We start from the raw sequence: 26,271 nt of genomic DNA, 5'->3' as shown, positions 1-26,271 counted from the left end.
CAGGCAGCAGATTTCTGATGTGATGAAAAGGCACCAGTTTGTTATGCATTTATTTGTCAATGCAATTTACTGTCAGGAAGTGAAAGAGAAGCCTACAAAATGTACAAATATGACTTTGTCAAACTTTGGGTGTTTAGAGCCATTTTCTGTTCCACTTCAGGTAGCAGAATGTCTTGGTGTGGCCCTTATCACCTTCAAGGTCAAAAGTCAACATCTTTTTCATTGTAATATACATATATCAAAGTATATAAGAAGGCATACAGTATATGGTGCCCACCACACAGCTGTGAAACACCTTTCCCTGACGTTCCACAGGATGAGCCAGAAAAGCTTTCTGCAATGTTCTAAGATTTTCCTATCTAGACTGGCATTCAAGAGCTAAAGATTATGCAGTTCAGTGGCAGAAATAAGTCTTGGATGTCCAGGTTACTACATTCCATACTCTACTTAAAAGATCTTGAAGCCTTTTCACACTAGGCCATTGTAGCACTATGATTCCACATCATCTGTCACAGCAACAGAGGAGCTTCCAGGCCAAGGATCCTAAAGACCTCTCGCCTAAACTGCAAATCCTAGGATTCACCAGAATGTTGTCATAGCAGTTACAGTAGACTAATAGTACTGTCGTGTCAGAAGGCCCCAATCTAGCAAAGCTTGAAAAGACCTGTGTTTGATACTGTGCCACTCCATATGGAAAGGATGATGAAAGCAGTACAAGTATAAGGCACCACTTCTGCCAATTATCAAAGATTCTGCATAAGCTGCAGACTTTTAAAAAGTTACTGTTTGGGGCAACAACTCTCAGCAAAGATGTGCTGGCTGGGGAGATTCTGGGAGCTGTCGCACCAAAGTGTATTAGCCATTGGTGATGCTACCAAAACACAACAGAGCTCAGGCTTCTGTAAGGATTACTATGTCCACTGAAGGAGCTGTGAGAACAAGCCTCTGCCATATTCCCATTCTATGTTCTAAGAATTAAACACTGAAAAATATCTACTATAGAGCATTACAGAGGTTACTATTGAAGGACCTGCAAGCAGATGGTGCTGCACAACCAATAAAAAGACATAACCCAATTATCTCTTGCTTCTTACCCAGGAGCCAGCCTTCTCCCTGCTCATTGCTGGTACTCACCATCTGCCGGAAAGCTTTGGAGTCCTTGGTCCGGGGGAATGAGCGTTCAGGAACCCAGCGAGGCACCAACCCCTCAGTGGAATTGGCCTGAGCCCTTTGCAGTTTGGCTAAGATGGCCTTCTCTTCTTTCTGTTGAAGAGAAGCATAAAGCAACAGAAGAACAAGTTTCAAAAAGGAGAGCCATGGTAGCAGTAGAGAATTCTTTCAAACATCCTCCCATCCAGAAGAAGGCATTCATCTGGTTAGGGAATGGCAGACCCTCCAAATACTGCTGGATTATAACTTTGCTGATGGGAATATACATTTTTATTCAGGCAGGCCTTCAGTAACTAAACAGAAGTAACTAAACAGAAGACTTCCAATGTTTCCATGTTTTTGTCAAAGTGAGATTTTAAAGTGTTTTGACTGATATTTCAAAATGACATGTAATTTAATGTTTATAACTCATTCTGTTTTATTGATCTTTTTGGCATGCTGTAAGACAGCTTGCATCCCAGTCTTGGGAAAAAGGAGAGCTATAAATCAACAAACTCCCATCATTCCTGACCATTGACCATGTTAGCTGGAGTTGATAAAAGTTGGAGTTCAACATCAAGTAGATTGCCTTCCCAATGATCATGTGTATATGTAAAGGCTGGAGTTGCAGCCTCTGCTGTTTTAACTTTGGACAGCAGAACCCTTCCTGTGAGTCCTGCCTATGGTACATATCAAGCCCTCCGCAGATGGGCTCATGCCCTCCCCCTCCCCCCTCTATATACATGTATCAGGGTCAGTTATTGCCACTGTTTCCACCCTGCCCCACCTCCACCTTAGACTCACTCGTTTCTGGCTGCAGCCCACAATGAAGAAGGTTTCAATGTTATGTTCCTTGAGGTAGGCATTGCGTTCACCTCCATGCCCTGGTTCAACTTCATAGTCCTCATTCAGGTACTGCAATGTCGCCTGGGTGATGTGGATCCGCCTAACACAAAATACTGTCACTCAGACTAGTCATTTAGTGAAGCTCTCTTCTTTCTCAACCCAATAAGGAACCACCTTCACTACCTATCATGAAACTCTTCTGACATCTTAGGGCTTGTCTTCACTGGCCAGAATACTCCAGGCTACCCCAGAGTATTCTGCCCCCCTTACCTGTGATGGTGCTACAGCAATGATGGATGTTTGCCTTCTCATGCAATCCTCATTCATTTTCTGGCGCCACTGTTGAGGTCACAACAAAGCTCCCAGCCATATTATCAATGCTGGACCTCTTTTTCTGACCTCAAAACAACATGTGCTTATAGCGGCAGCTCCAGGCAGGGACTGCATGTGAATGCAGCCACCCATCATTGCTGCGGAAAAAACTGAAAACCTGGAGCAAAAGGTAAGATTTTTAAATTCCAATTAAGAGGAGGAAAGACCAAATGAGGTACAGACACCATAAGACACTCTGAACCCAATTCAGGGGGCTTGAGTTCATGTACACAGGACGCAGCAACCCAAGGAGGAATTCAGAGTAAATAATCCATGTAGACAAGCCCTTATGTTCAAGTGGAAGAGATAGAGCAACATTGAAGTGGTTTAGTCTGCTCAAAGGGCAGACCAGGCAAGAGGTCAAGATGGACAGATATGACAGCAAGGAAAAGTAGTAGAGATGGAGAGACAGCAGGAGAAATGCAAATAACATGAGATCTGGAAGGCTCAGAAAGGCATTTGCTGAAAAGGAGGATTTGGAGAGGAGGGGACCCTGAAGGAACAGCTTGAGGAACCAAAATGGGGGACCCTGGTCCAGCAGCATGGAGGATGGTTCAGAGTCCCAAGTGTGAAGAGCCAAGGGGAGATGTTTAGTTTGGACCTTGTATGGAACAAGTAATACAAGCAGAGAAGAGGAAAGAGGGACTGAATCTGGGCCAGCAATGTCATATGGAGGACTGAACATTAGACACCAACACAGATGGCAACAGGAAAACCCAGTATAGAAGCTTCAGGAAAGGAGATGGCAGGCCTCATAATTTCAGTCTTGGCCTGAACAGACAGGCCAAAATAAAGCTGCTTCAAGTCACTTTGGAGGTATGCTATTTAAAGGATATATGTGTCCTAAGAGGCAGGTAACCATGCCAAAGTCATGCTCCAGTCCTAAAGACTAGAGCACAGATTTGGTGCAGCGTCTGGTCTCTTAAGATGTGCGTGTCATTTAAACAGCATACCTCCAAGGTGACCCGAAGCAGCTTTATTTTGGCCTATCTGTTCGGCCCTATGTTTAGCTAAAGGCACTGACTATGGACTCCATGTGCTTGCCCCAGTCATACCAAATGGCTCATTTAATGAAAACTACAGGAATCTCCAGGCACAATGAAAGCTCGTTGCTAAACTACTGCAACACCATGGGAGGGACAAAAGAGAAGGGAAAGGACAGAGATTTGTGAGAATGGAGGGACAGGGACTGGAAGACCTTTCCTGCTATTCACTTGGGTTTTTTGCTCCACTCATTTCATGTGCCTCTCTCCCAGATTTCCACAGAGAGGAAATGGCCCTCAGCGGGAGTAAAGAAGTTTCCCACCCCTGTTTCATAGTACCTCTGTTCCCTGTTCCCAAAGGCCCCTCTCCCACCCCCCACCAAACTTCTCTTTTCTATTCTCAGATCGAGAAAGTGTCCACTCACCCAGCTTTACCACCGGCCTCCATGTGGTTGGCAAGGGTGACATCATTGGACCAGACGTCAAACTGCCACTTGCGCAGCCCCAGCACTCCGCAGTGCACACGCCCACTGTGGATCCCAACACGCATGTTCACATTCACTCCAGTCACCTCACGCACTAGCCTGGAAAAAAAACAATAGAATAGGCATCCAAAGCTCTCTCTCTCTTTATGCACATACCAGATACAGTCTGAGTCTTCTTTATCCAAAATGTTTGGAACCAGTGGCATCACTAGGGAGGTGCAGACAACACCAGGTGACACCCTAAGCGGGGGTGACATCACTGCTCCTCAAACACCTACCTTTTGGCAGAAACAGTCTGTGGCATTTGTCTGCTTCCTTTTAAAATGCTTTAATAGAAGGTGGGAGTGGGATAAAGTTCTGTGGAAGGAGAAAGGAGAGGCCCCAGAATTTTTTTAAATTAAAATTTCAAATTTCAAAATTTTAATTTTGCAAAAAGAACTGATTTTTTTTAAATTATTCTTTTAAAATTTTCTTTAAAACATCACACTTTAACCATATCTTCACTATTTATATGTAAATACATCCAGGTTGTGCGTATGATATTGTAATTTGAAGGAGCCCTGGTGGTGCAGTGGTTAAATGCCTGTACTGCAGCCATTCACTCAAAACCACAAGGTTGCGAGTTCAAGACCAGCAAAAGGGCCCAAGCTTGACTCAGGCTTGCATCCTTCCGAGGTTGCTAAAATGAGTACCCAGACTGTTGGGGGCAAATTAGCTTACTTGCTAATTAGCTTACTTGCTGTTCACCGCTATGATCTTTGGAATAGCGGTATATAAATAAAACAAATTATTATTATTATTATTATTAATAATTTTGCAATAGCCGTTTATGTCATAACTATCAGCATTATCTCAGTACTAAATGGGAATTATGATTTATGAGTAACATTAGTGCAAAAAAGCATTAATAAGAATTCTGTATGGTGTGAAATGGGAGGGGGTCAATGGGGGGAATGACACTGGGTGACACCAACCTCAGTGATGCCACTGTTTGGAACCAGAAGTCTTTTAGATTTCAGAATACATGTACATAATGAGATATACAGGTACATAATAAGGTATCTTGGAGATGGGACCAAGTCTAAACATGGGATATGTTTAGGTTTTAGGTGCATCTTATATGAAAACATAGCCTGAAGGTAATTTTATACAGTATTTTTAATAATTTTGTGCATAAAACAAAGTTTGTGCACACTGATTCATCAGAAAGCAAAAGTAAAGCAAAAGTGTCACTGATTCAGTCACCCATGAATTTTTGTTTTTGTAATATTTCAGACTTTGGATTTCTGGATAAGGAGACTCAAGGACATGTATATATGGTGTCATCCTGAGAATCTGTAATTTTTTAAAATGGTTTCATCAGTGTGCATGGTGCTTTAGAGAATACTGTATATACTCGACTATAAGTCGACCTCATGTATAAGTCAGAGGCAGATTTTGGGCTTGGATTTTGACATAACCTGTATATAAGTCAAGGGTAAAACTTAGGGGGATGTAACAAAGGATGTAAAGGATGAAAGAAAGGAAAATAATGCCAAAGCACGCTGCTATTTTCCCACCCAGACATTCAAAAAGGCCAAAAGTGCTGCCGTGGCAGAGATAGTAGAGATGGTTGATGTTCCTTTTAGTTTCTCCTAGAACAGATAAGCTTTCACCTTTTGCCACTCTGCTCAGAGAAGGGTATGGTTCCTATTTTGTTAGGGTACAGTACTTAAACTGACCCGTGGATAAGTTGATCCAGGTTTTTAGAGTCTATTTTTTGACTAAAATTTCTAGACATATACATGCGTATAGACAGTACATAAAGACAAACCCTGACTGGAGGAGCTTTCAGTCTGAAACAGGGAGGCCCATGTTACAGAACAGGAGTGGGAATCATGCAATTCCCAAGGTTCCTATGCCAGCATAGCCAGTAGCAAAAATTTTTGGAAGTTGCAGTCTAATAACTTCTGGATGGTGGCAGGATTCCTATTCTTGGTTTACAACTGTGATATCAAAACAAACTTACTGTGTGCAAACAGGACAGGATGAGAAGATTTTGAGTTCAATATATGGTTGACTAACATGCTTCATAAGAATATAATATAATTGGGACAGGAAGTGGAAGAGTATATAAGTCCAACATCATTATGATGTCCTTGCATTAGTTTGTGCACATCAACAGTTTCTGCTTTGGTATAAAATGGGTGCAGGTGGGGTCAGAGTATGCCAGCCTCCAATTGTTTTAGAAGACAACTCTTTCAGCCCTGGATCACTGGTTATATTGACTGGGGCTAATAGAAAGTATAGTCCTAATCATCTGGAAAACATCACATTGAGCAGGCTGTTCTTCATGCTGCTGTTATCATGCATATAATAAGCTCAGAACAGCAGTTGGGTTATTATTTTCCCAAGTGACCACAAGCCTCTATTTTTGGATGTTTACACATAGTAAGTTTACTTCTGGAAAAGGGATTATTTTGCTCACTCCCACAGAGACTCAGTAAAATAGCTTTACCATCAACAGTTGTTATTAGTTGTTACTATTATAAAAGGAAATTCTCCACCATCCCAACTGTCTCTACAGAAGATAAAGATAGTCATGCTACAAGCACAGTTGCAAATGAAAGTCTGGGAAATTTAAGACTTCTGGATGGATTCTTGCCAGTCCATATGGAAAACCACCTCTCTTTTCCTTTCTCTATAACCTCAGTCACTATTTGAGAGGCATCTGACCAAGCATCCAGTGACAATGGCCCTAAGAAGTGGATGTAAAACGAGAAGGAAGCTGGAACTAGAATGAACCGCTTGGCTAGGAGAACAGTGTATGCTCTAGAGACAAGACCCAGCTGCAGCTAAGAGTCTGGGAACTGGGTCAGCATATAAGAAAACCAAAAATTAATTCCTCATACTTGGAGCTTTGTTGAGAAAGTCACTTATGCTGGCAAGAACTGAAGAGTAAACACGTTTAATAAAGGCTGAGACAAGAAGTCTGGGGCAATCCCTGCCATTGAGCTATATCTCTACCCAATGCAATAACAACAAGAACAACAACAATAATATATTGTAAAGCAGCACCCTCTCAGCCTGTTGTTTATAGACAAAATCTGTTTTAAAAAACTGAAGCTCAAAACTGAAGGACTCTGCTCCAAACTGCTTCATGGACAGATGGTCTCTGATTCATAATGAAGGAAGCCAGGCATGCTGAATTAAGAATACAAGTAGAGTTCTGCTAGATGATCAAAGGTCTTTCTAACCCAGCAGTCTGTTCACCTACCTAGTGGCCAACTAGTTGTTCATGGTAAAGCTTACCAGCAAGATGTGAATATACACCCATTGTAAGTAATCACCATTTACAGCGAATCCCTTTTTGAAATCCTCCCAGACTTTACAAGATTTTCATTAGCACATGCTTTTAACTGCACTTATTTGGAAGTCTGAAAAACTTGGCATATATCTTGGAAAGGACCAGGATGAAGACAAAAAAGCAGGAAGAAATGCAAGGGCTGGAGAAGAACAGTGTGGGCAAAAGATGTGAGATTAATAATCAAAGAGGTTTCTCCTGGAAGCCCTTAGCAGACACTTCAAGCAGTTTTCCAATACCTGCCCATCAAAATCTCATTCTTTATTATTCATTCTGCCCATCAAAATCAAACAGACAACATGAAGTTATATGACTACATGGAACTAGATTGTTTAACTCTATTGTTAAAGGGAAAAACAAAGAAGGATCTACTGAAGACATGGCAATCCTTTATAAATTATTTAAAACTTAAAAAGGGGAAATACTCAACAATTCTATTTGTTGAATGAACGGAAACTGACTCGAGGATATGAGGAAAGGCAAGTGTTATTGATCTTGTCACAAGGGAGTAAAAAGTGTACCGAAATAGATTAATGAAGATAATTAAGACATTTTAATAGGATTCTTTCACTGTGAGATAGAAAATAAGGGTGGAAGAGGGCAGAAGAACCTTAGTATTAAAATATAAAGATAACAGGGAATTTAAGGAAGAGGAACAAAACAAAGTCAAACAAAATATTGTATACATAAATGTGTTAATGAAAGGTATAACAATTGCACGAAATATGAAGATGTGTATAAATATGTTTTCTTTTTTTTATTTTATCTTTTTTGGATGGAAAATCAATAAAGAGTATATTGGAAAAAAAAATCAAACAGACAACGATCTTACTGTTGCAAAGCCAACTCCAAGATCAGGTGTACTGCAGTGGAGCATACAGAAAACTAAGAATCCCAATATGTTGCTAAGAGTGTTCCTGGAATTTATAGTACACCACTTTCTCACCAGAGACTTCTGGCCTATCAATCATGGGGCTACCTGGAAGGTGGGAAACCTCTGGTTGACAGCCCCTCACCCAACCAGTACTACTAATAGTAACAAACTGAGGAAAGTGTTGTCCAAAACATCTACAGCACCAAAGCTTCCCCATCACTCATATACTGTCACAGGTAAACTCATTCTTGATCCCAGTAGGCAGTTCCAACTTCATCACTCTAACTCATGGGTTTCATTTCTCCTTCCTCCCTAGTACAGTACTACTGCATTAAAAGCATACAGTAGCTAACCCTACATAAATAGATAAATGGGAGTATTCTGTCTTCCCCAGCTACACTAAGCAAATTCAAGGCTTGATCCAACTATAGAACTGACACTTTGAAAAGACCTTGGCATTCATATTTTTGGAAAGAGGAAGCTTGTAGACCATATGGCTATAAAGATAACCTCAGCAATGCATGGACGACACCTGGTGAAATGTCAAGAGGTGGAGAAGGGGAGAGGGAATAGGAAAAAATAATAGTTCTTAGGAGGATTTCAGTGATCCTTCCTCTCCCCTAATACAGCTACAGCAACGCTGAGTTCAGATCTGATTTGTTCCAGGGCCTATTTGTTTGTCCTTTTAGTTGCCCATGGTATCTGCAGAACTCTTCTCTGGGACTACAGCTCAAATGAGTTGATTTTCTTTCTACCAGTTTTCTTCAACATCCAGGTCTCACATCCATACATGATGATAGGAAATACAATGGCTTGAACAATCCTCACTTTAATACTCAGCTGTATATTTCTTGCACTTTAGGATGTTATCTTGTTTTTTCATAGCTGCCCTTCCCAGTCCTAATCTTTTCCTGATTTCTACACTGCAATTTTCATTCTGATCCAAGGTATGGGAAGTCTTTAACTATTTCAATTTACTCATCATCTATATTGAATTTGAGTTGAGATTCCATGGTCATTATTTTAGTTTTCTTAACGTTCAACATTAAACCTGTCTTGCCACTTTCTTCTTTGACTTTCCCTAGTAACACTTCCAAGTCTTTGTTATTTTCTGCTAGTATTATGGTGTCATCTGGCTATCTTAAGTTGTTGATATTCCTTCCTCCGATCTTCACTCCTCTTTCCTCTGACTCTAAGCCTGCTTTGTGTATAAGTTGAACAAACAGGGAGATTAAGTGCATTCTTATCTGAATCCCTTTCTAATTAGAAACCACTCTTGTTTCTCTGTATTCTGTTCTAACTGTTGAGTGCATTAACTCTATTGGTATGTCATCTGTTCCTGGTGATTTATTCCTCTTGATTTCTCTAGTGCAGATATCACTGCAGGACACACTTTGACCACCCCTATTTATTGTAAAGTTGAACTGGCCAACTGTGATGAATCCACAAACAAATACAGGAATGCGTCTTGTAGTCCCAAAGGTGGACAACTATGGAAGTCTAGGGATGTGCATTAGCCCCCAGGAAAACTTGGAGGACTGAACCCCGCCTCAAAAAATTTTTCTTTGCCTCCAAATACCCTCTAGGGAGCATGAAGGCATTCCCACCATTTTTTAAATATCTATCTATCTATCTATCTATCATCTATTTTAATTCATTACCAAAAGAATTATAACATGATTACACTACACCTAATTGAATACATATAACATATATAAAATTTCCTAAATAATCAGTAATTTCCAAAAATATACCTCTAATAACTAAAATATATAGTACATAAATTTCCACTGATTACCAAACATCTGAACTTATTGGCTTCAAATTAGTTAATATAAATTAGTCAAATTCTCTACTAAATTTTAAAAAGTACCTTAAATTCAAAATCCCAATTTCTTTTCCACCCAACTTAATTCACATTGTTTAATTATTCCATTCTTACTTGCTTTGCTATTGTCATCTCTTTTTTCATGGGAAGCCATTTTTCTTCTATTCTTTCTACATTTTTATGATTCAAACAAGAAGTTAATCTGTCCATCTCTTGCATATCAAAACGTTTCATTAATCAATCATCTATTGTTGGAAGATGTGCTCCTTTCCATAATTGTGCTATCAATAATCTTGCTCCAGAAATCATAGATAACAGGACTCTCCACCATTTCTTTTTTATATGTGCAGGTAATAGAATGTGCAAGCATTCTCACCATGTTTTTATGCCCATGTGAGGCCTTTTTAACAACAGGAAATGAGCAGAAGTCACTATGTGTTGTTGTTGTTTTTAGAAAAAGGCCTCTTCTGGCCCTAAATTGGCCAAGGGGGCCCTCAAACATAGTCAAAATACCCTCCACAGCCCTTAGAGGGTATTTGGGACATTCTGGGGCTGTAGAATTTTTGCTCCCCAAAATTGTAATTTTTTAAAAAAAATTCTCAGGGGATCCTGAGGGGAGGTAACATTAAACCCATGGGCCACACTTTGCCGATTCCTCCCTGAAACGTAAAAGTGAAGGCTTGCAAATGTATTACAGCATGAACTTTAATAAAGGAAGTCCATTTCATCAAATGAATGGAGTATTTTCTTCAATGGCTAAGTACACCCATACATAATAGGGTGTTGTTGTTGTTGTTATGTACCTTCAAGTTGTTTCCAACTTATGATGACCCTAAGTGACCCCATCATGGGGTTTTCTAGTGTTGCATGCAGTTGCCACCCCCAAAGTCACAGTGGGTTTTTATGGCTGAGCAGGGAATAAAATTCTGATCTCCAGAGTCACAGTCCAATGCTCAAACCATTACACTATGCTGGACAGTTAGGGCAGAGTAAATAAAGGGCAAAGGGCAATACAGTGCACCCGTGCCACAGATGGGCGCACTAGCCATGCGGCAAAAGAACAGACACGCACACTCTGCTGTGCCGCGCGCACGAGCCCTATTATATTAAATGGGGCTCAAGCATACGCGTTTTTTGCTTTACGCATGTAAGGTAAAGGCCCACTGTAAAACCAAAAATTATGGGATATGACAACTGCGGTGACCAGTGACATGCAGCAGTAATAGGTGCAAATGCCCTAATTCAACTACTACTGCTGTTCTAACAGGTCATTTAATCCAGTTCTCACAGTCTGTACTTTTTTCATTTGTTTGCCACTTGACAACACAATTCACATGATTCCCTGCTGCACCTGGAGGTAGCTATCCAGCTGCTACATGAGGAGAACATCTCATAGATCAGAAGATGTAGACTCTAGTATGCTCCATAAAAGCTTATGCCTTAACAAATTAGTCTTTAAAAATGCACTGGACCAGGATTGCAAAATGTGTGGCCCTCCAAATGATGTTGAACTGCAGCTCCCACCATTCCTTGCCCTTGGTTACACCAGTTTAGGGCTGCTGGGAGTTGCAGTCTCACAACTCCTGGAGGAATTCTGCAAAATTCCCCATCCCTGCATAGATTGTGTTTGCTCCAACAGACCAATTTAGCTTGCCCTCTGGAAAACGGTCACAAACATAGCATATGACGCATGCACAGAAAGTCACCAGGAAACCCAGGAGCATGCACACCCCTTGCAAGCCAAGTTGCTCCCCATCTCACACTCACGAAATGGCCTCAATCATGTCCACACCCATCTCCACACAGCAGTGGGCATGATCTGCCCGTGGTTCTGGCAGCCCTGAGACACAGTAGTAGCAATCCCCAAGGATCTTGATGCGCAGGCAATGATTCTCCTGGGGAAAAATGAAATAGAAGGATCAGTGAGGAGGGGGAATTCAAAAATGCCACCATCCCTAAATGGATCTTTCCTTCTTCTCAAGCAGTTCTTAGTTCAATACACCAAACTTATGGCCTGAGGAAGGAACTGGGAAAATGGATATACCATTGTCAAGTTAGATGGAGGGGACAGAACCCAGGGAAGAGATATTTTTAGTAAAGCTAGGCACACAAGTGGGATTATTTGACAATAATTCAACAGAGAAGAGGAAGTGGTATTATTGGTTTTGAGGGGAGAGACAGGAGCTCAATAGTACTTCTTTCCTAGATTCCCTTCCACTGGTCCACAATGAGGCCCAAGTCATTTCTTCCCCTCCCTTATCTGCTCACTCCATTCCATCTTCCTCACTTACCGCAGCCAACTTGTCGAAACGGGCAAAAAGCTCGTTCAGCGTCATGACCAGTTCCTGTGCCGTGCACTGGGAAGCCAAGCTTGTGAAACCCTCAATGTCAGCAAACAGTATGCTGTTGGGGTGAGAAGATAGCAAGTGAATAGAGGGATCTTCAACCAGCCTATTGTCCTGGGATCCCTTTCATACCTAACTTCAAGAGGTCACCTTGACCACAACCCTTCATCTTTTTGTCTATCTTATCCTGTCTGCCCCCATCCCACAAAGATGCTTTTTTGGATAAAATACTCCATGCCTACTGCAGAATATTGTTCAATAAGTTAGCTATGCTGCCACTCCAAGGTCTTGGCTACTGCCAGATGTGGGCATCTGCACCACAGACCCCCAGAAACTGGTACCTGACATTGTCATGTTTCTGGATGTATATCTTGTGGAACATCATGTCTTCTTTCTTGGTGTTGATGTCCTCCTTCATCTCCATAGCAACATGCTGAGGCAGCACTGAGAGAAGGAGCCGTTCCTGCAAGCCACCCCAGAGAAAAAGACCCCTTATAATTTCCCCAAAACCAAAGAAATTTACCACAAATAAGAACATGACTCAGTACCAGTTTTTAGCCAAGCTCCTCCTTTCAACCTTCTCCATAACCCAATCTTCACACATTTTATTTTCCATTCCATCCATTTTTTACTTACAGTTAACCATGAAAAGGCCCAAGCATTTGGGTGCAGGAAGCCAACTAGTGGGCTCAGAGTCTGAGGGGGATTGGCTCAAGCTATATACCCATGGTTGCTGTTATGTGTCTTCAAGCTGACTCTGACTTGCAGTGACACCATCATAGCATTTTGTTCTGAGGACACTGGTCATTGCCTTCATTTAAGGCTGAGAGGGCATGATTTGCCCAAGGTCACCTAAGGGGTTTAGTCAGACAGGTTCCAACTCTAGTTTTCTGTAGTTCTACTCCAAAACTCAAACTGTTACATCATACTGGATTACATTTGGATGATGAAGTATTTCATCTCCAACTGAACATGACATTATTATTCGGAAAGTTTGAGGGAGGGTGTCCAGGGCTTGATTTAGTCATTTGTGGGGAGGATCAACTTCATTTAATATATGCCTGAGGATGTCAATGAAGTTCTTGGAGAAATGTGTCGAACCCTATATTCTCTGTGTTTTGACATTTTTGCTATTAAAATCCAGCCAGGAGCAGGGAGGGAGATTGATTAGATCAGTGTATGAGGCAGTGAAAACTTCCTTTCAAGAGGAAAGATGATGCACATGGCCTAGAAAGAGGTAGGGGTATGCCAGTCTCTTAAGAAAGCCACTTGGCACCTAGGAGATTTTAATAATTATTCCCTATTTGCTATCTTCTGTTCTCGGAGAAGATCTTGCTTATAGCAGATAAACTCTAGATTCTTAGGGAGAAAGTCAGTGGGGCAAAGGTGCAGGATGCCAACTGCTCCCAAAAAAACTGGAGAGGTGAAGGGAAGGCATAGAGAGCAATTTAAGCACAGGGGCAGAACCATTACAATATGAAAAAAAGAAATTAAGACTATATTATAGATCAGGGATGTGAATCTTTCAGTCTCCCCCAGATATTGCTGACTTGAAATACCCAGCATTATTTCTCACTGTGGGATTTGGTGTTAAATGCTGCTGGGACTTGGAGTCCAACAAGGGCTGTATGATACCCATTCCTGTTGTCGATCATACCTGAAGATAGTTTATAGATACTTATTTCCCCCTATTATCCAAAACCTGTGAGAATCGGTGGAGTGAACCAGAAGCAGTGTTACAGCAGCAGAAGAAACATTCTAAGCAGCGAGTTGCTGGATCAAAGGATTTGGACAATGAGAGCCTAGGCTGCTGATTTACAGACCCAAAATACATGCAAATATGTAATACACTCACAAATGCATGCAGCGTCTGGAATGGTATTTTTTATAGTGACATATTCCTAACTAGAGATGTGTAAGCCCAGAAAAATTTGGGAGAAAAGTATTCTTCTCCATTTTTTTCCTGATCCCCCTCCCTTTTTTGGGGGGAAAATGAAAAAAACGGCTTATGGAATATTTTCTTTTAGAATGGTGAATAAAATGTTAATGACATTGTGTTCATGTATTTACTGTCCCAAAATAATTTCTAAAAATTATGTAAGGAGACTACTTTTATTTAAGACTATGTACAATACTCAACAAGTAACTTGAAGAGATATAACACCCTAACTTAGTATCAGAGCATAACGATTCCTGGTACTGGCTTCTTTTTCTCAGTTCTTTTTATGGGAATGGGTTCATTATGTCTACTTGACACTATGGATAACTAGTGGAAACAAAATAATTTTCTCTAGTTTACTTCTGTTAATGGTTTCTTGTTTTTACTGGAGAGGAGCTCAAACACAAAACCAAAGAGATTTCTTATAGTTTAGGTGTTCCTTGGAATTCAGGATCTTGTAGCTAAATTTGTATCAAAAAATAAAATCTTAAAAAAGTAAATTAAATATGTAATTATATTTGGAATAAACTGTACTCTTAAATATCAATCATAATGATTATATGCTGACACATGTTATACATTTAATGCTAAAGTAACAAGGTGTGTCGATCTATAAAAAAACTAAAATAATATTTTTCAATTTCTCCCTTTTTTCCTAAAACAAACAGTTCCCTTCTCCTTTTGTGTGGTGTCTTCTTCTTCTTCTTCTTCTTCTTCTTCTTCTTCTTCTTCTTCTTCTTCTTAACCTTTATTTATAAAGCGCTGTAAATTTACACAGCGCTGTACACACAATCTTTTTAATTGGACGGTTGTAAGCCTGAGGGTAGGGAACCGTCTAATTAAAAAAACTGTATGTACAGCGCTGTGTAAATTTACAGCGCTTTTAAATAAAGATTAATAATAATAATAATAATAATAATAATAATAACAACAACAACAACAACAACAAACAAAATCCCTCTCCCCCATGATTTTGGTATTTCCGGAGAATTTACATCTCTGTTCCTAATTGATTATTTTTTTAATTCTTTCTAATTTAAAAAAAAATGGATTTTAAATGTTAAAAAATGGTCCCAATGGATCACTTAAGTGACCCCCTCTATGTTTTTAAGAAACACAAACATTTTAACATTGTGACTTTACTTACACTGTGAAAAGTAGCACTGCTATTTCTAAACATGTGACTTCCAAGGTTTGCAAATGCAATGCTATGTTTGCTTATAAATATAAGTTAAGAAACCACTACTAAAAGGAAAGGGGCATAAATACCCTAAAGCATCAGATTCTATCTGATCCTGGAAGCAAAGCAGGGTCACTAGTGGAGTCCTTAGAGGTCTTTAAACAGCGGCTGGATGGCCATCTGTCGGGGATGCTTTGAGATTTCCTGCATGGCAGGGGGTTGGACTGGATGGCCCTTGCGGTCTCTTCCAACTCTATGATTATATGAGGTTAGTACTTGGATGGGTGACCACCAATGAATACCAAGTGCTGTAGGTTATATTTCAGAGGAATTGGCTAAACAATCTCTGAGTATTCCTTGCCTAAGAAAACCTTATAAAATTCATGGGATTGCCATAAATCAACTGACAGCCTAAAGACATCCACATATCCAAACTATAAAGAAGTTAATCAAAGGAAGCTACAGCAAACAATATCCATCTAGCTTTCCATCTTTCACATGTGAACTTGTCAGATAAAGTGACTTTGGGGAGATAATGATTTCCACAATGATCAAAGGTAAAAGAAAAAAAAGCTTTAATGTGATTTTTATTACTACAATTATATTTAATTAATTAATTAATTATATTAATTTATTTAAATATAATCAATATTATCAATGTTTGCAGCCACACTGACTATAAGCAGCAACTCTATACTACACGAACAATAGCTCTAGATTACAGATGATATCTTTACTGGACCAACAAAAAGTTACAAAATAATCAGAAAAAATTGTAGGGCTTTTCAAATTGGGCATTATGTTAGGCATGGAAAGTTTAGGTTGAGGCATGATAGAGAACCCCTTTTAAGAGTCATGGGTGCAATTTCAGAAATACATAACATTTAATTTCATAAATAAGAGTTCTCTTTCATGGTTCCTAACAATGTGGGAGATGTATCTATGGCAAGTATAGGGGAGGGGAGCCATATTAGAAGTTGGTACTAGGCCCCCTAGGAGGACGCTTGGGCCCTGCTGGGAGGGTCTCAAGACTCTAGCACCCCTTTTATCCAGGGAGTGAAGCCTTCTTGTTACCAGCCTTAAAAAAGCAGGCACTGTTTGGACTATAGTTCCCACTACCCTCAGTGGTTATGCTTGCTGGAACATTCTGAGAGCTGGACTCCCAAAAAGTGGCATTACCAAGCTTTGGTGTTTTTATGTCTTCACCTTATAACCTGTCAACCACCCACCCTCCAATGCTGCACCCCCAACTAGGTCTCATGCTTCCTTCCCACCTGCTGACGGTTCTCACGTTGGAGATGCAGCCGAGCTTGAATGTAGCCACGGGTCTCTTGGAAGGCCTGGCGCTGTGACACCTCAGCTGGATAGTGAGTGCAGATGCCAATAATGTTGGTGCAGAGGAAGATCAAACTGTTGGCACCAAGCTACAAGCAAGAGAGGAAACCTGAGTGAAATGGGCACAGGAGACAAACAGATCTGTATTTCAAGCATTTTACTTCTAAGATACCTTTCAACCCAAAACCTAGACTGCTGAGAAACAGAACATGAACATGTTATTTGGACTACACCTTCCAGATCCAGTTCCAGGAGGTATAGTCCAAAAAGGTAACTTCTCCAAAACACTGTCAAGAAACGAGCCCATATATGCAGCAGATGCATTTCCTGACGTATAAATTTCCTGACAATCCTTTCTCTACCCCAAGGGCAATTCCTCTCCCTTAAGAATGAATTAGAAGCTTTGTTTCAGGAGATCCTCCTGGCCCATAAAGGGGTCTTTGTACTCCCCCTCACCCTCCACTGCTGCCCAGGAAACCAAAGGCATTGCTGGCATGAGTGGGTGGCAGGACGAAGCCAGCATTGTGGCTTTGGAAGATGGAGGGTGGCAACAAAGAGGGAGATGTTTCATTAAAATCACTGAGGGTAGTGGCTGGGTGAGAGAGAGAGAGAGAGAGAGACAGAGAAAAAATAATTCAACTATCCATTAATAATTAAAAAAAAAACACCTCCTTACACAAGAATTCTCTCCCCCCCCCACATGCATCCACATTTAAATATGTACAGTATGTACCAAAGCTTGGAAATGTTATGTTTTGGGATTACAACTCCTAGAATTCTCCAGTCAGCCTGGCCAGTGGTCAGGCTGGCTAAATAATCCTAGAAGTGATATTCTAAAAAACTAAAATTGCAAGTTCTCATATGTACATTATAGGAAGGGATCTTTACTCAGTGGTAGAGAAGATGGCTTTGAAAGTCTCAGGTACAGTACAATGCATAGAAACTTTAAATAAGAAAAAAAAAACCCAAGTGATGTGGAAGGCTCTCCTCTGTTTAAAACTCCTAAAAGACAGTCATAGTAGCCAACAATGGGCTAAATCAAAAATAGGCTGATCCAGTTCAAGACAATTTCCTGTCTCCACACACCTACATATGTCCAGATCTTGAAGAGAACAGCGCTTTGCCTCCAGGAGCCAACTACCACCACTGGCCAAAGAGGGAGAAAGAGTTGGAATGAGCTGTAGTAGCCAAGAGATCACCCAGTTGAAATCCAAATCCATCTACTATTAGTTTAAGGCCCCCTGAAAAGCAGAGTCCCTGCACACAAGGCTTATGAGAGGAAAAAGAGGTTGGGAGGAAACAAGCCAAGTCAGCAAACCCAATGGCCAATTCTTCATGAAGCCCAACGTTGAAGGCACATAACTGAAACTACGGTAAGCAGACCTTGAGTAGCTTTGAGAGAGGAGACAATTTGCAAATCTTATGTATACCTCCTTGAATCCTATGAATGAAAGAAGGGAATACAAATGGAAAGATTAAGCAGGTTTCACAACTGGATGTGGTTAGCCACTGGGGGAAAATTGTTCAGGCAGAGGAGTTGCTAAACAGCAGACCATTATGGTGGCCGATATCATGTCCCATTTCTTCTCTCTTTGCTGCTGCCACCAACAGCTAATTGACTTAAGCCACCAATTCTTTTAGTGTTGGACTACGGCTCTAAAGACCAGGGTTGGAATCCCCACTCAACCATGGAAAGCCACTGGGTGACCCTGGGCAAGTCACAGATTCTCTCAGCCTCAGAAGGAGGCAAAGGCAATGCCCCTCTGGACAAATTTTGCCAAGAAAACACTGATAGGGTTGGCATGAGTCAGAAAAAACTTGAAGGCACACAACAACAACAAAATTGCAGGGCTATTGGAAGCCCTGCGCAATATGCACAGTGGAGCAGTGAGAAGCACTCACTACTGCTATTTTTATCTTGGTTTGATATTCTGTCTTTAGTCATTGTTTTATGGTATTTTACATTTTTAACAGCCCTGAGAACTTTGGTAAGTGGGTGGTTTAAAAGTGCAGTCAATCCTCAAAAGAATGACTAGGCTGAAGGAACCACAAGGGAGGGTTTTGAGTCACAGGCAGCAGAGGTCACATTAACATTTCCCCAGAGGACTGCCAGCAGCACATGGGCCAAAGAGGAGCTGTGGCAGCAGTAAAGGAAACTGATAGAGTGAACCAGACCTAGGATTCCTGGCATTTCATCAGTGCCGTCTTCCAAGCTAGAATCTGCCTGACTAGATGCTGAGCCAATTTTAAGACTCCCGCTGGCAACACACTCCTGTTGGGCACTAGGATGACGGCATGACCATTGCTAACTTACACAGTGGTGGCAGGTAGTGTCTGACGCTCAGCAGCTACTCAGATAGAGTTTAAAAATACAATTAAAAATGCAAGATACAGAACAGCTGTCCTATATACAGTCCCTGAACACAGAACCACAAAGGAGGCAGACAGAATGTCTGTAAGGAGGAGGTCAGTCTTGAAGGGTGCTTGCCTTCACACAATTTCTCCAAAGCACTCTGCGGCAGATTAAGAAAGTTAAAAGGGCAACAAGCTACATTAAACAATGCAGGGCTCCACATGCCTAAAGAATTCACAATCTGCTAGCAGAGCAGTTCCATGACGTTCCAGTGCTTTCATCGCGCGCGCACCCCCCCCCCCCCCCCCCGCCTAAGTTAGCAGCACAGAGGTATGCACTTACACAATACAATTATCAGTCCAGAATTAATGCAGAAGTACTTCCTCAAGTAATCGCTTTAGTACTGGGAAATATGCATCGTCCAGCCAGTATGACTATTAATAGCTAGCTTTGCCACTTCAAACCCACTTGGTTGAAATATGGGCAGTGGAGACTGGAGGAAAAGGCAGATAAGTTTCTGCAAAATTAACTAAAGTTATTGAAAACATATTGCAAATGCTTATCACAGGGGGAAGGTGTCTGTAAAATAAGCCTTATGACCAATATGATAGCTGAGCTTCAGTGATGAAGGCCTGGATTTAAAATACTTGCTCAGCCAGGAAACTAAGAGCACCTTTTTGGCATGTGTGAGGGCCCCACACCCATTCCCAGCTTCTCTGGTTAACCAGAGCCTCAGATTTAAGCTCCAGGCAGGTAGTTGTCACAAACAAACAGGAATTCTATAAAGACAGGCAGGCAGAAAGCACCCCTTCCCTCCTCTGGACCCAACACAGAAATCCCAGGAGGGATCTCTCCATCCTTCCTTCACCAGCTTTCAGCATGAGTTGGCTAGTGATTTCCCCCCAGGCTATAGTAATTTCCATGGACTTCATTGTAAGTTTGGGTTAACAGAGATCAGGCAGGTGGTCTTGTGATATGGAAGACTTTGGCTCAGGTAGAAACATGACAGGCCTCTGCTTGAGACCTTTGGAAAGTTGGTAAGTTTGCACAGAGGGACCATTTATATATGTCAGGCTTCCATTATTAGGAATGAAACACAGAGGTCATTTTAATCAGTTGAAAAGGTTTTAGTTGATCGTTTTATTTGAGTCAAGGGATGAGGGATGGAATTTTAGTTTGTACAGGTTATGTAGTATGCATTTGCTTATGTAAATTGTTTATGTATTTTATGTATCCCCTCTGTTGTAAGTCGCCCGGATTCCCAGTGATTGGGCGGCATATAAATAAATCCTATTGTTGTTGTTGTTGTTGTTGTTGTTGTTATTATTATTATTATTACTTGTTAACATTTTTTCTCTCCCTAGGGTAAAGTTGATTATTGTTCGTTGATTATATGTTATTGTGCCTTGTACTGTATTTTGTATTATTCATATTTTTTTCTTTTCTTTTTTATATTGGTACTATGTTATGTTTGTAATTTGAATTCATTTAATATTGCTTTGTTTGTGTAATTTTTTTCATGTTTAATGATGGATGTATTTTAGTTAAGGGAATTTTAGTTTGTATACGTTATGTACTATTTAGGTATTTTATTTATTTGCTTATGTAAATCATTTATGCATTATATATTTTTATCTAATTTTGTAAACTATTTTGATCTTTTTGGAAAGGCGGTATATAAATAATTTTTTAAATTATTATTATTAAACTTCCACCAGCGGGAAAAAATCTGAAACAAAATATGGGGGACATGTTCTTTGTTGGTAACATGTGAAGTGTTGTAGCAGGCAGCATCTTAAAAGCAGCATTTCCTTGTGTGTGCGTGTGGTGGTGGGGGGGGTACCTCTTTTGGAAGCCCAGGAAAATATCTTATACCAGGAAAGGTTATTTGTGCATCTGGCCAAGTGGTGAGCAACTAGTAATAGACCTGGGAAAGACTTTAGGAATGGGGATTTTAAAAAATGATGCATGGGGGGGAGGGGATTGGCATCAGCAGACTGGGAAGAGGATGGGTCACTGGATTCAAAAGTAGCATTTTGGCCACATGTGGTCCACAGCTTGCACTATGCCCATACCTGATCCAGTCCAAAACTGCCTAATCTGACTGATGACTGCTTTCCAGGATCTCAGATGGAGATTTTTCCTGTTTCCTATTGCTTAATCCTCTCTTCTTCCCTTTCCTGCTTTCAAAATAGGAAATGTCAAAGTCTGAATCTGAAACCCTCTGGATGCAAAGCATGTGCTTTAGCAATGAATTACAACACCTTTCCACAACTTTAAGATGGTCCTTGCCATTTGCCATTATATTATTTATTTATTTTACTTATATTCCACCTTTCTCCTGCTATAGGGACTCAAGGCAGTTACCAACAAACTTAAAACAGTACAATTTTTGTCTGTCTGTAACGTGTGTGTATGTATGTATGTATATACCACACACACACACACACACACAAAATCTATCTGGTAACAGTAAACTGCTGCCCGATTAATTTTTCTTTTAGCAAATTAAAACCTTTGAAAATACAATCCATCTAAACATTACAGCTCTACTTATTATGCATAAGCCAGTTTCTGCCATCTTTCCCTTCGTCACTCAAGGTTTTCCTTGTAGCTCATCTTCATTATTTCCATGTGACCACCTGTCACAGTGACAAGTACTAAGCATCTTCATAAGCTCCCTGGTCTCTTCTTCAGCTATGTTAGGCTGACAGCGCTCTTCAAATAAGAGGCTTGTAATCTTCTCTAAGCTACTGGGACAGCAAGTAAAAGAAGTGTAAATAAAAAAATAAATAACACATAAGATAAGGCTTTATGCCAGATCACCTATTGCTGCCAATGACATTGGAAAAAGGATCTGAACAAACCTGTCATTTGATCTGCTTTGGAAGGAAACAGGGAGACTTCACACTATAAAACAGCCATTCACCAGGTTGAGGAAGGAGAAGAAAGCAAGGCCAACATCAACCATCCCTCTAGAGAAGCCAGTTTCACTGGGTTTTGCCTCCCATCTACCAGGCTGTTATTGTTGTTGTGTGCCTATAAGTTGTTTCTTATTTATGACAACACTATCACGGGATTTTCCTGGCAGAACTTATTCAGAGAGGGTTTGCCCTTGTCTTCCTCTGAAGCTGAGAGTGTGTGCCCAATATCATCTAGTAGGTTTCCATGGCCAAGCAAGGATTCAAACCCTGGTCTCCAAGTCCTAGTCCAACACTCAAACCACCACATCACATTGGCTCCACTACCAGGCTAAGGAACCTCAACATATTAAAATTTCTGCCTGGGATTTGATTTGTTTTACAGTGGGCCCTTGCTATCCACTGGGGTTTGGTTGCAGGACCCACCATGGATACCAAAATCCGTGGATGCTCATGTCACATTAAATATAATGGCATAGTGAAATTGTGTCTTTTTAAAAAATAGCAAAACGAAGGTTTCCTTTTTGGAACATTTATATATAAAAGTATTTTCAAGACGTGGATGGTTGAATCCCTCAATATGGAGGACAAACTGTATTTTTCTTCATCATTCGCTTTTCCTTTGGAGTGGTATATTTTTAGATTTTAAATCTATGACTAGGGACTATCTCAGTGGTTCCCAACCTTCCTAATGCTGCGATCCTTTAATACAGTTCTTCATGTTGTGGTGACCCCCAACCATACAATTATTTTTCATCGCTACATGCAAATATGTGATTTCCGATGGTCTTAGGCGACCCCTGTGAAAGGGTCGTTCGACCCCCAAAGGGGTCCCGACCCACAGGTTGGGAACCACTGGACTATCTTGTCTTTTTTAAAAAACCTTTTAATTGATATATAAATTGCTCTGAAAGGCTTTGCACCCATTAAGCAGAATTTAAAAGCTGTAAGTAAGTACATAATCAGGGCAGAAACATCTGTGAATTTCTGAAGGTCATTAAGACTACAGCTCCTATACTCCTATACACTTGCTACCCTGAGTAGGATGAGAGGAGGCGGCCAAGAACATCTGGAGAACCACATTGCTCCCCCTCCCACACACACACCCCAAACTTGCATAGAAGAGTTTTCTTACACTACAGGTGAGATCCTGTCTTAAATACTCTAAGGATACCAAATCCCATCTGATCTTGGAAGTTAAGCAGGGTCAGCCCTGGTTATTACATGGATGGGAAACCAGCAATGTGTCGCAGGTGCCATAGGCATTATTATTATTATTATTATTACTATTATTACTCAAGGCAGCTATTTTAGAGGGAGGAACTGAGAAAACCACCACTGAGCCTAAGAAAACCCTATGACATTCATGGGGTCACCATAAGTCGACACGTGATTTGAAGGCACCAACACAGAGGTGGTATATTTCAGGATTGCTTTCAGTACTACCAAGCTTCTCCTTGTCACCACGATCTTTGTCTCAACTAAGGTAAACCAATTCTATTCACTGTTCATTGTTCTAAAGGGCAGAATAAATTGAGGGGAAGAGAATTCTAACAAAGTGGGCAAAGGACAGATTCCTTCCTCCATTACCCAGCTAAAACAAGCAGAGACTGGTCTCTTAGTAGATACTGCCAGGCTGTCGACTCCAAAGGCAACTCCCCAGGTGCTGCTTCTCCTGCTCCTGTTACCAGCTCTGAATAGTTGAGGGTTATGACTGGTTTTGCTTCTGACTAGAAGATGCTGCGATAATTGCAGGCAGCATAACGGAACTTGTCTTACTTGTTTATTTTAATCCGCTGATCCATAATTTAAAACAAACAAGCTTCTGTCTTCCTTGACAAAAAAGTTTGATATTAGGAACTGCATTTTAAATTGTCTCTGAAAGGGAGCTTTAGGGAGTAAGAAAAGGCAGGGTGAATGTATGTATACAAGGGCATAAATTGGTAAACTGCTGCACATGGATGAACCAAATCCAAAGGAGAAATAGGCAGAGCACTGCAAAGATTTCTTGCCTCCACCTGCCCTGGTCACTCACTAGACACCATACAGATGCCACACTCTTTTATTATTCCCAGAATAAAGTAGTGGTATTTTAAAAGCATTATACATTATCAATTCTTTCTGAAAAGAGTTTAGGCTTGCCATAGGTAGCCAGCACTGAAACAGTACAGCTCTTGGGAAATGAGGCAGGTAGATTTGCAGTGTTTTTAAAGGAGCATGACAGTCTGGTAAATGACAGATTATTATTCTACATAGCCTCCCCTTTTTTGGGGGGGGGGGCTCTCTTTCTTTCATTCCTCTGTCTTCTCCTCTTCTCCCTTCCTCTGCTATACATTTGAGTGCTGCATTAGTGCTACTACAGCATTTGCCATTGCAATTTTAATTATTCGTGTTTAAGGAGGATCTGATATAGTAGTTTAAGAACATCATAATTGCAGCACAATTATGTAACTTTTTAGGATGCCAAACTTGATGGATTTCAAAAGGATTTTTAAAAAATCCAGAAAGAACAGGGTGGAGGGAAGGGAATTTATCTTGTTGCTTTGTAGGGGGAAAGTAACATAAGCACAAAGGGCATGCAACTGCTGATTTAACACAGGACAGGTTGAAGTTTTCCACTTGCACATTTAACTTCTACTTCTGCCTTTGATTTGCCAGTAAACTCCCTAACAGAGAACTGAAGCCAAGATTTGCAATGTTAAGTATATGAAAGGTTAGGATGGAGATAAAACAGGATGTTACACAGCACTGACTATACTGATACCAAGAAAGTGGAGTCACAGGTCAAATGCTTAGGACTGCACTGTAGATGTGGTTCTCTATGTGGTCCAGATAGTTAGTCCCACACTGCCCTTCATGATAGGCAAGGCAACATCTTTCACTGCAGCAGTTTCTAGTATGCAAGTATTCACACACACACACCAACTCTTTCCTCATGCCCATAATGTCCTATTTCACCCAAGACCTGACTATGCTCAAAGAAGAGAGGTGTCACAAAAATTATGACGGAATGGATAAGTGGTACAAAAAAATGGGAGATAAAAAAAATTCAGGGATGTGTGGAGTATTGGAGAACTGGAAATGACAATAAGAGTATGGAATATACAGTAAAGGGCAAAAAAAATCAAGCACACCAAATCATCCCTCCTGCTACTGTTATTTCTACTGCAACATCTTCTTCACCTTCCCATATATTCAACCATATCACCACCACCACCACCACCAAAACTGTTCCTGTGTTGCAAACATTGACGGGAAATCCTGCAGATATCCCTGCAGATTCTATGCTGGAGAAAAGGATTTGATGGTTCTTTCAGCCAAAAAAATTTCCAGGTATACCTCAGCCAATGACAAAAAGGAGCCAGGAATGTACAGGTATGGGAACAGTCACAAAATGGAAAGCCGCATTTAGCAAAGTATTACAAATCCTAGAGCACATCTATGAATGATTTTACTATGTTTAAGTCCCTGTGATCCTTGTCGCTTGGTTAATCCTTTGCAAATTGTTCTCTCTTTTGGGTTTTTTATTTGCCTGCTGTTGACATTACAACATTTATAGACTCTAATACAATCTTTTTTTTTAAAAAAAAATCTCTCACACATGAGAGTGTGAGTTAAATGCAGAGTTCTTCACACTGTTCAGAGAGCTCTGGATGTAGAGTAACAGAAACAGAGAGAGAAAGGAAAGGCAGCAACTGCAGCGTTAGGAGGAGCCACCTTACACAGGCTCCTCCTGTACAACTGAAAGCTTTCCAAGCTACTATACCAGGAAGGAGTCACTCAGCAGCAGCTTCCATACTGCTGAATATGGGCTTGAGACCAGAGGTGGGTATAGTGCACCCCTAAGGTTGCATGTGGCCCTTGGCTCTCGCTTTTGTGATCACTGAAGCCCGCTGAATCAGGTCCCCATAGCCCCCCACCAATTTTTTTATCACACAATTTTCAGGGATTTTTTTGCCTCCAAACCATGCAGAATGTCCCTCAAATGTGGGAAAGCATGTAAAAATACTCCAACCACAAGCACCCCAGAATCCCACAATGCCCAGAAATATTTCCGCTTTCATCTGGAGTCCTACTCAAAATGGCAACAAAAAATGACAGGATGTCACCTCAGGTCATCATTTTGATTAAAGTTCTGATATCTGAGGTTGCTGTTGTGGGTGGGTGTCTCCTGGGGAAGCCTGGTGGGAAATTGCCCCTTGGGCCCCAAGCAATTGCCCACTCTGCATTTAGACCATTTGATGGGACAGAGCCTACAAACATCACTTTTTGGAATACAGCACCCAGAATCCTTCAGATAGGCCAGAATTTGGAAACC

At 40.8% G+C, this 26,271-nt stretch overlaps 1 protein-coding gene across 2 annotated transcripts in view; it reads right to left on the bottom strand.

Annotated features, from left to right (window-relative positions):
* The window catches only part of ADCY6 (adenylate cyclase 6), a 65,857-nt gene that overhangs the window by 31,308 nt on the left and 8,278 nt on the right, over positions 1-26,271 (bottom strand). For both annotated transcript variants that reach the window (XM_042450216.1, XM_042450217.1), the window contains exons 4-10: positions 16,619-16,768; positions 12,567-12,688; positions 12,172-12,283; positions 11,648-11,775; positions 3,776-3,934; positions 1,954-2,095; positions 1,135-1,263 (exon numbers count right to left, since the gene is read on the bottom strand). In XM_042450216.1, coding sequence (XP_042306150.1) covers positions 1,135-1,263; positions 1,954-2,095; positions 3,776-3,934; positions 11,648-11,775; positions 12,172-12,283; positions 12,567-12,688; positions 16,619-16,768 — 942 coding nt within the window. The remainder of the gene's footprint in view (positions 1-1,134; positions 1,264-1,953; positions 2,096-3,775; positions 3,935-11,647; positions 11,776-12,171; positions 12,284-12,566; positions 12,689-16,618; positions 16,769-26,271) is intronic.

This window comes from Sceloporus undulatus, chromosome 2 (genome assembly GCF_019175285.1).
Source record: "Sceloporus undulatus isolate JIND9_A2432 ecotype Alabama chromosome 2, SceUnd_v1.1, whole genome shotgun sequence".
Lineage (NCBI taxonomy): Eukaryota > Metazoa > Chordata > Lepidosauria > Squamata > Phrynosomatidae > Sceloporus > Sceloporus undulatus.
Note: the sequence above shows the minus strand (reverse complement) of the source record. Positions and strands in the feature narration are given on the sequence as shown.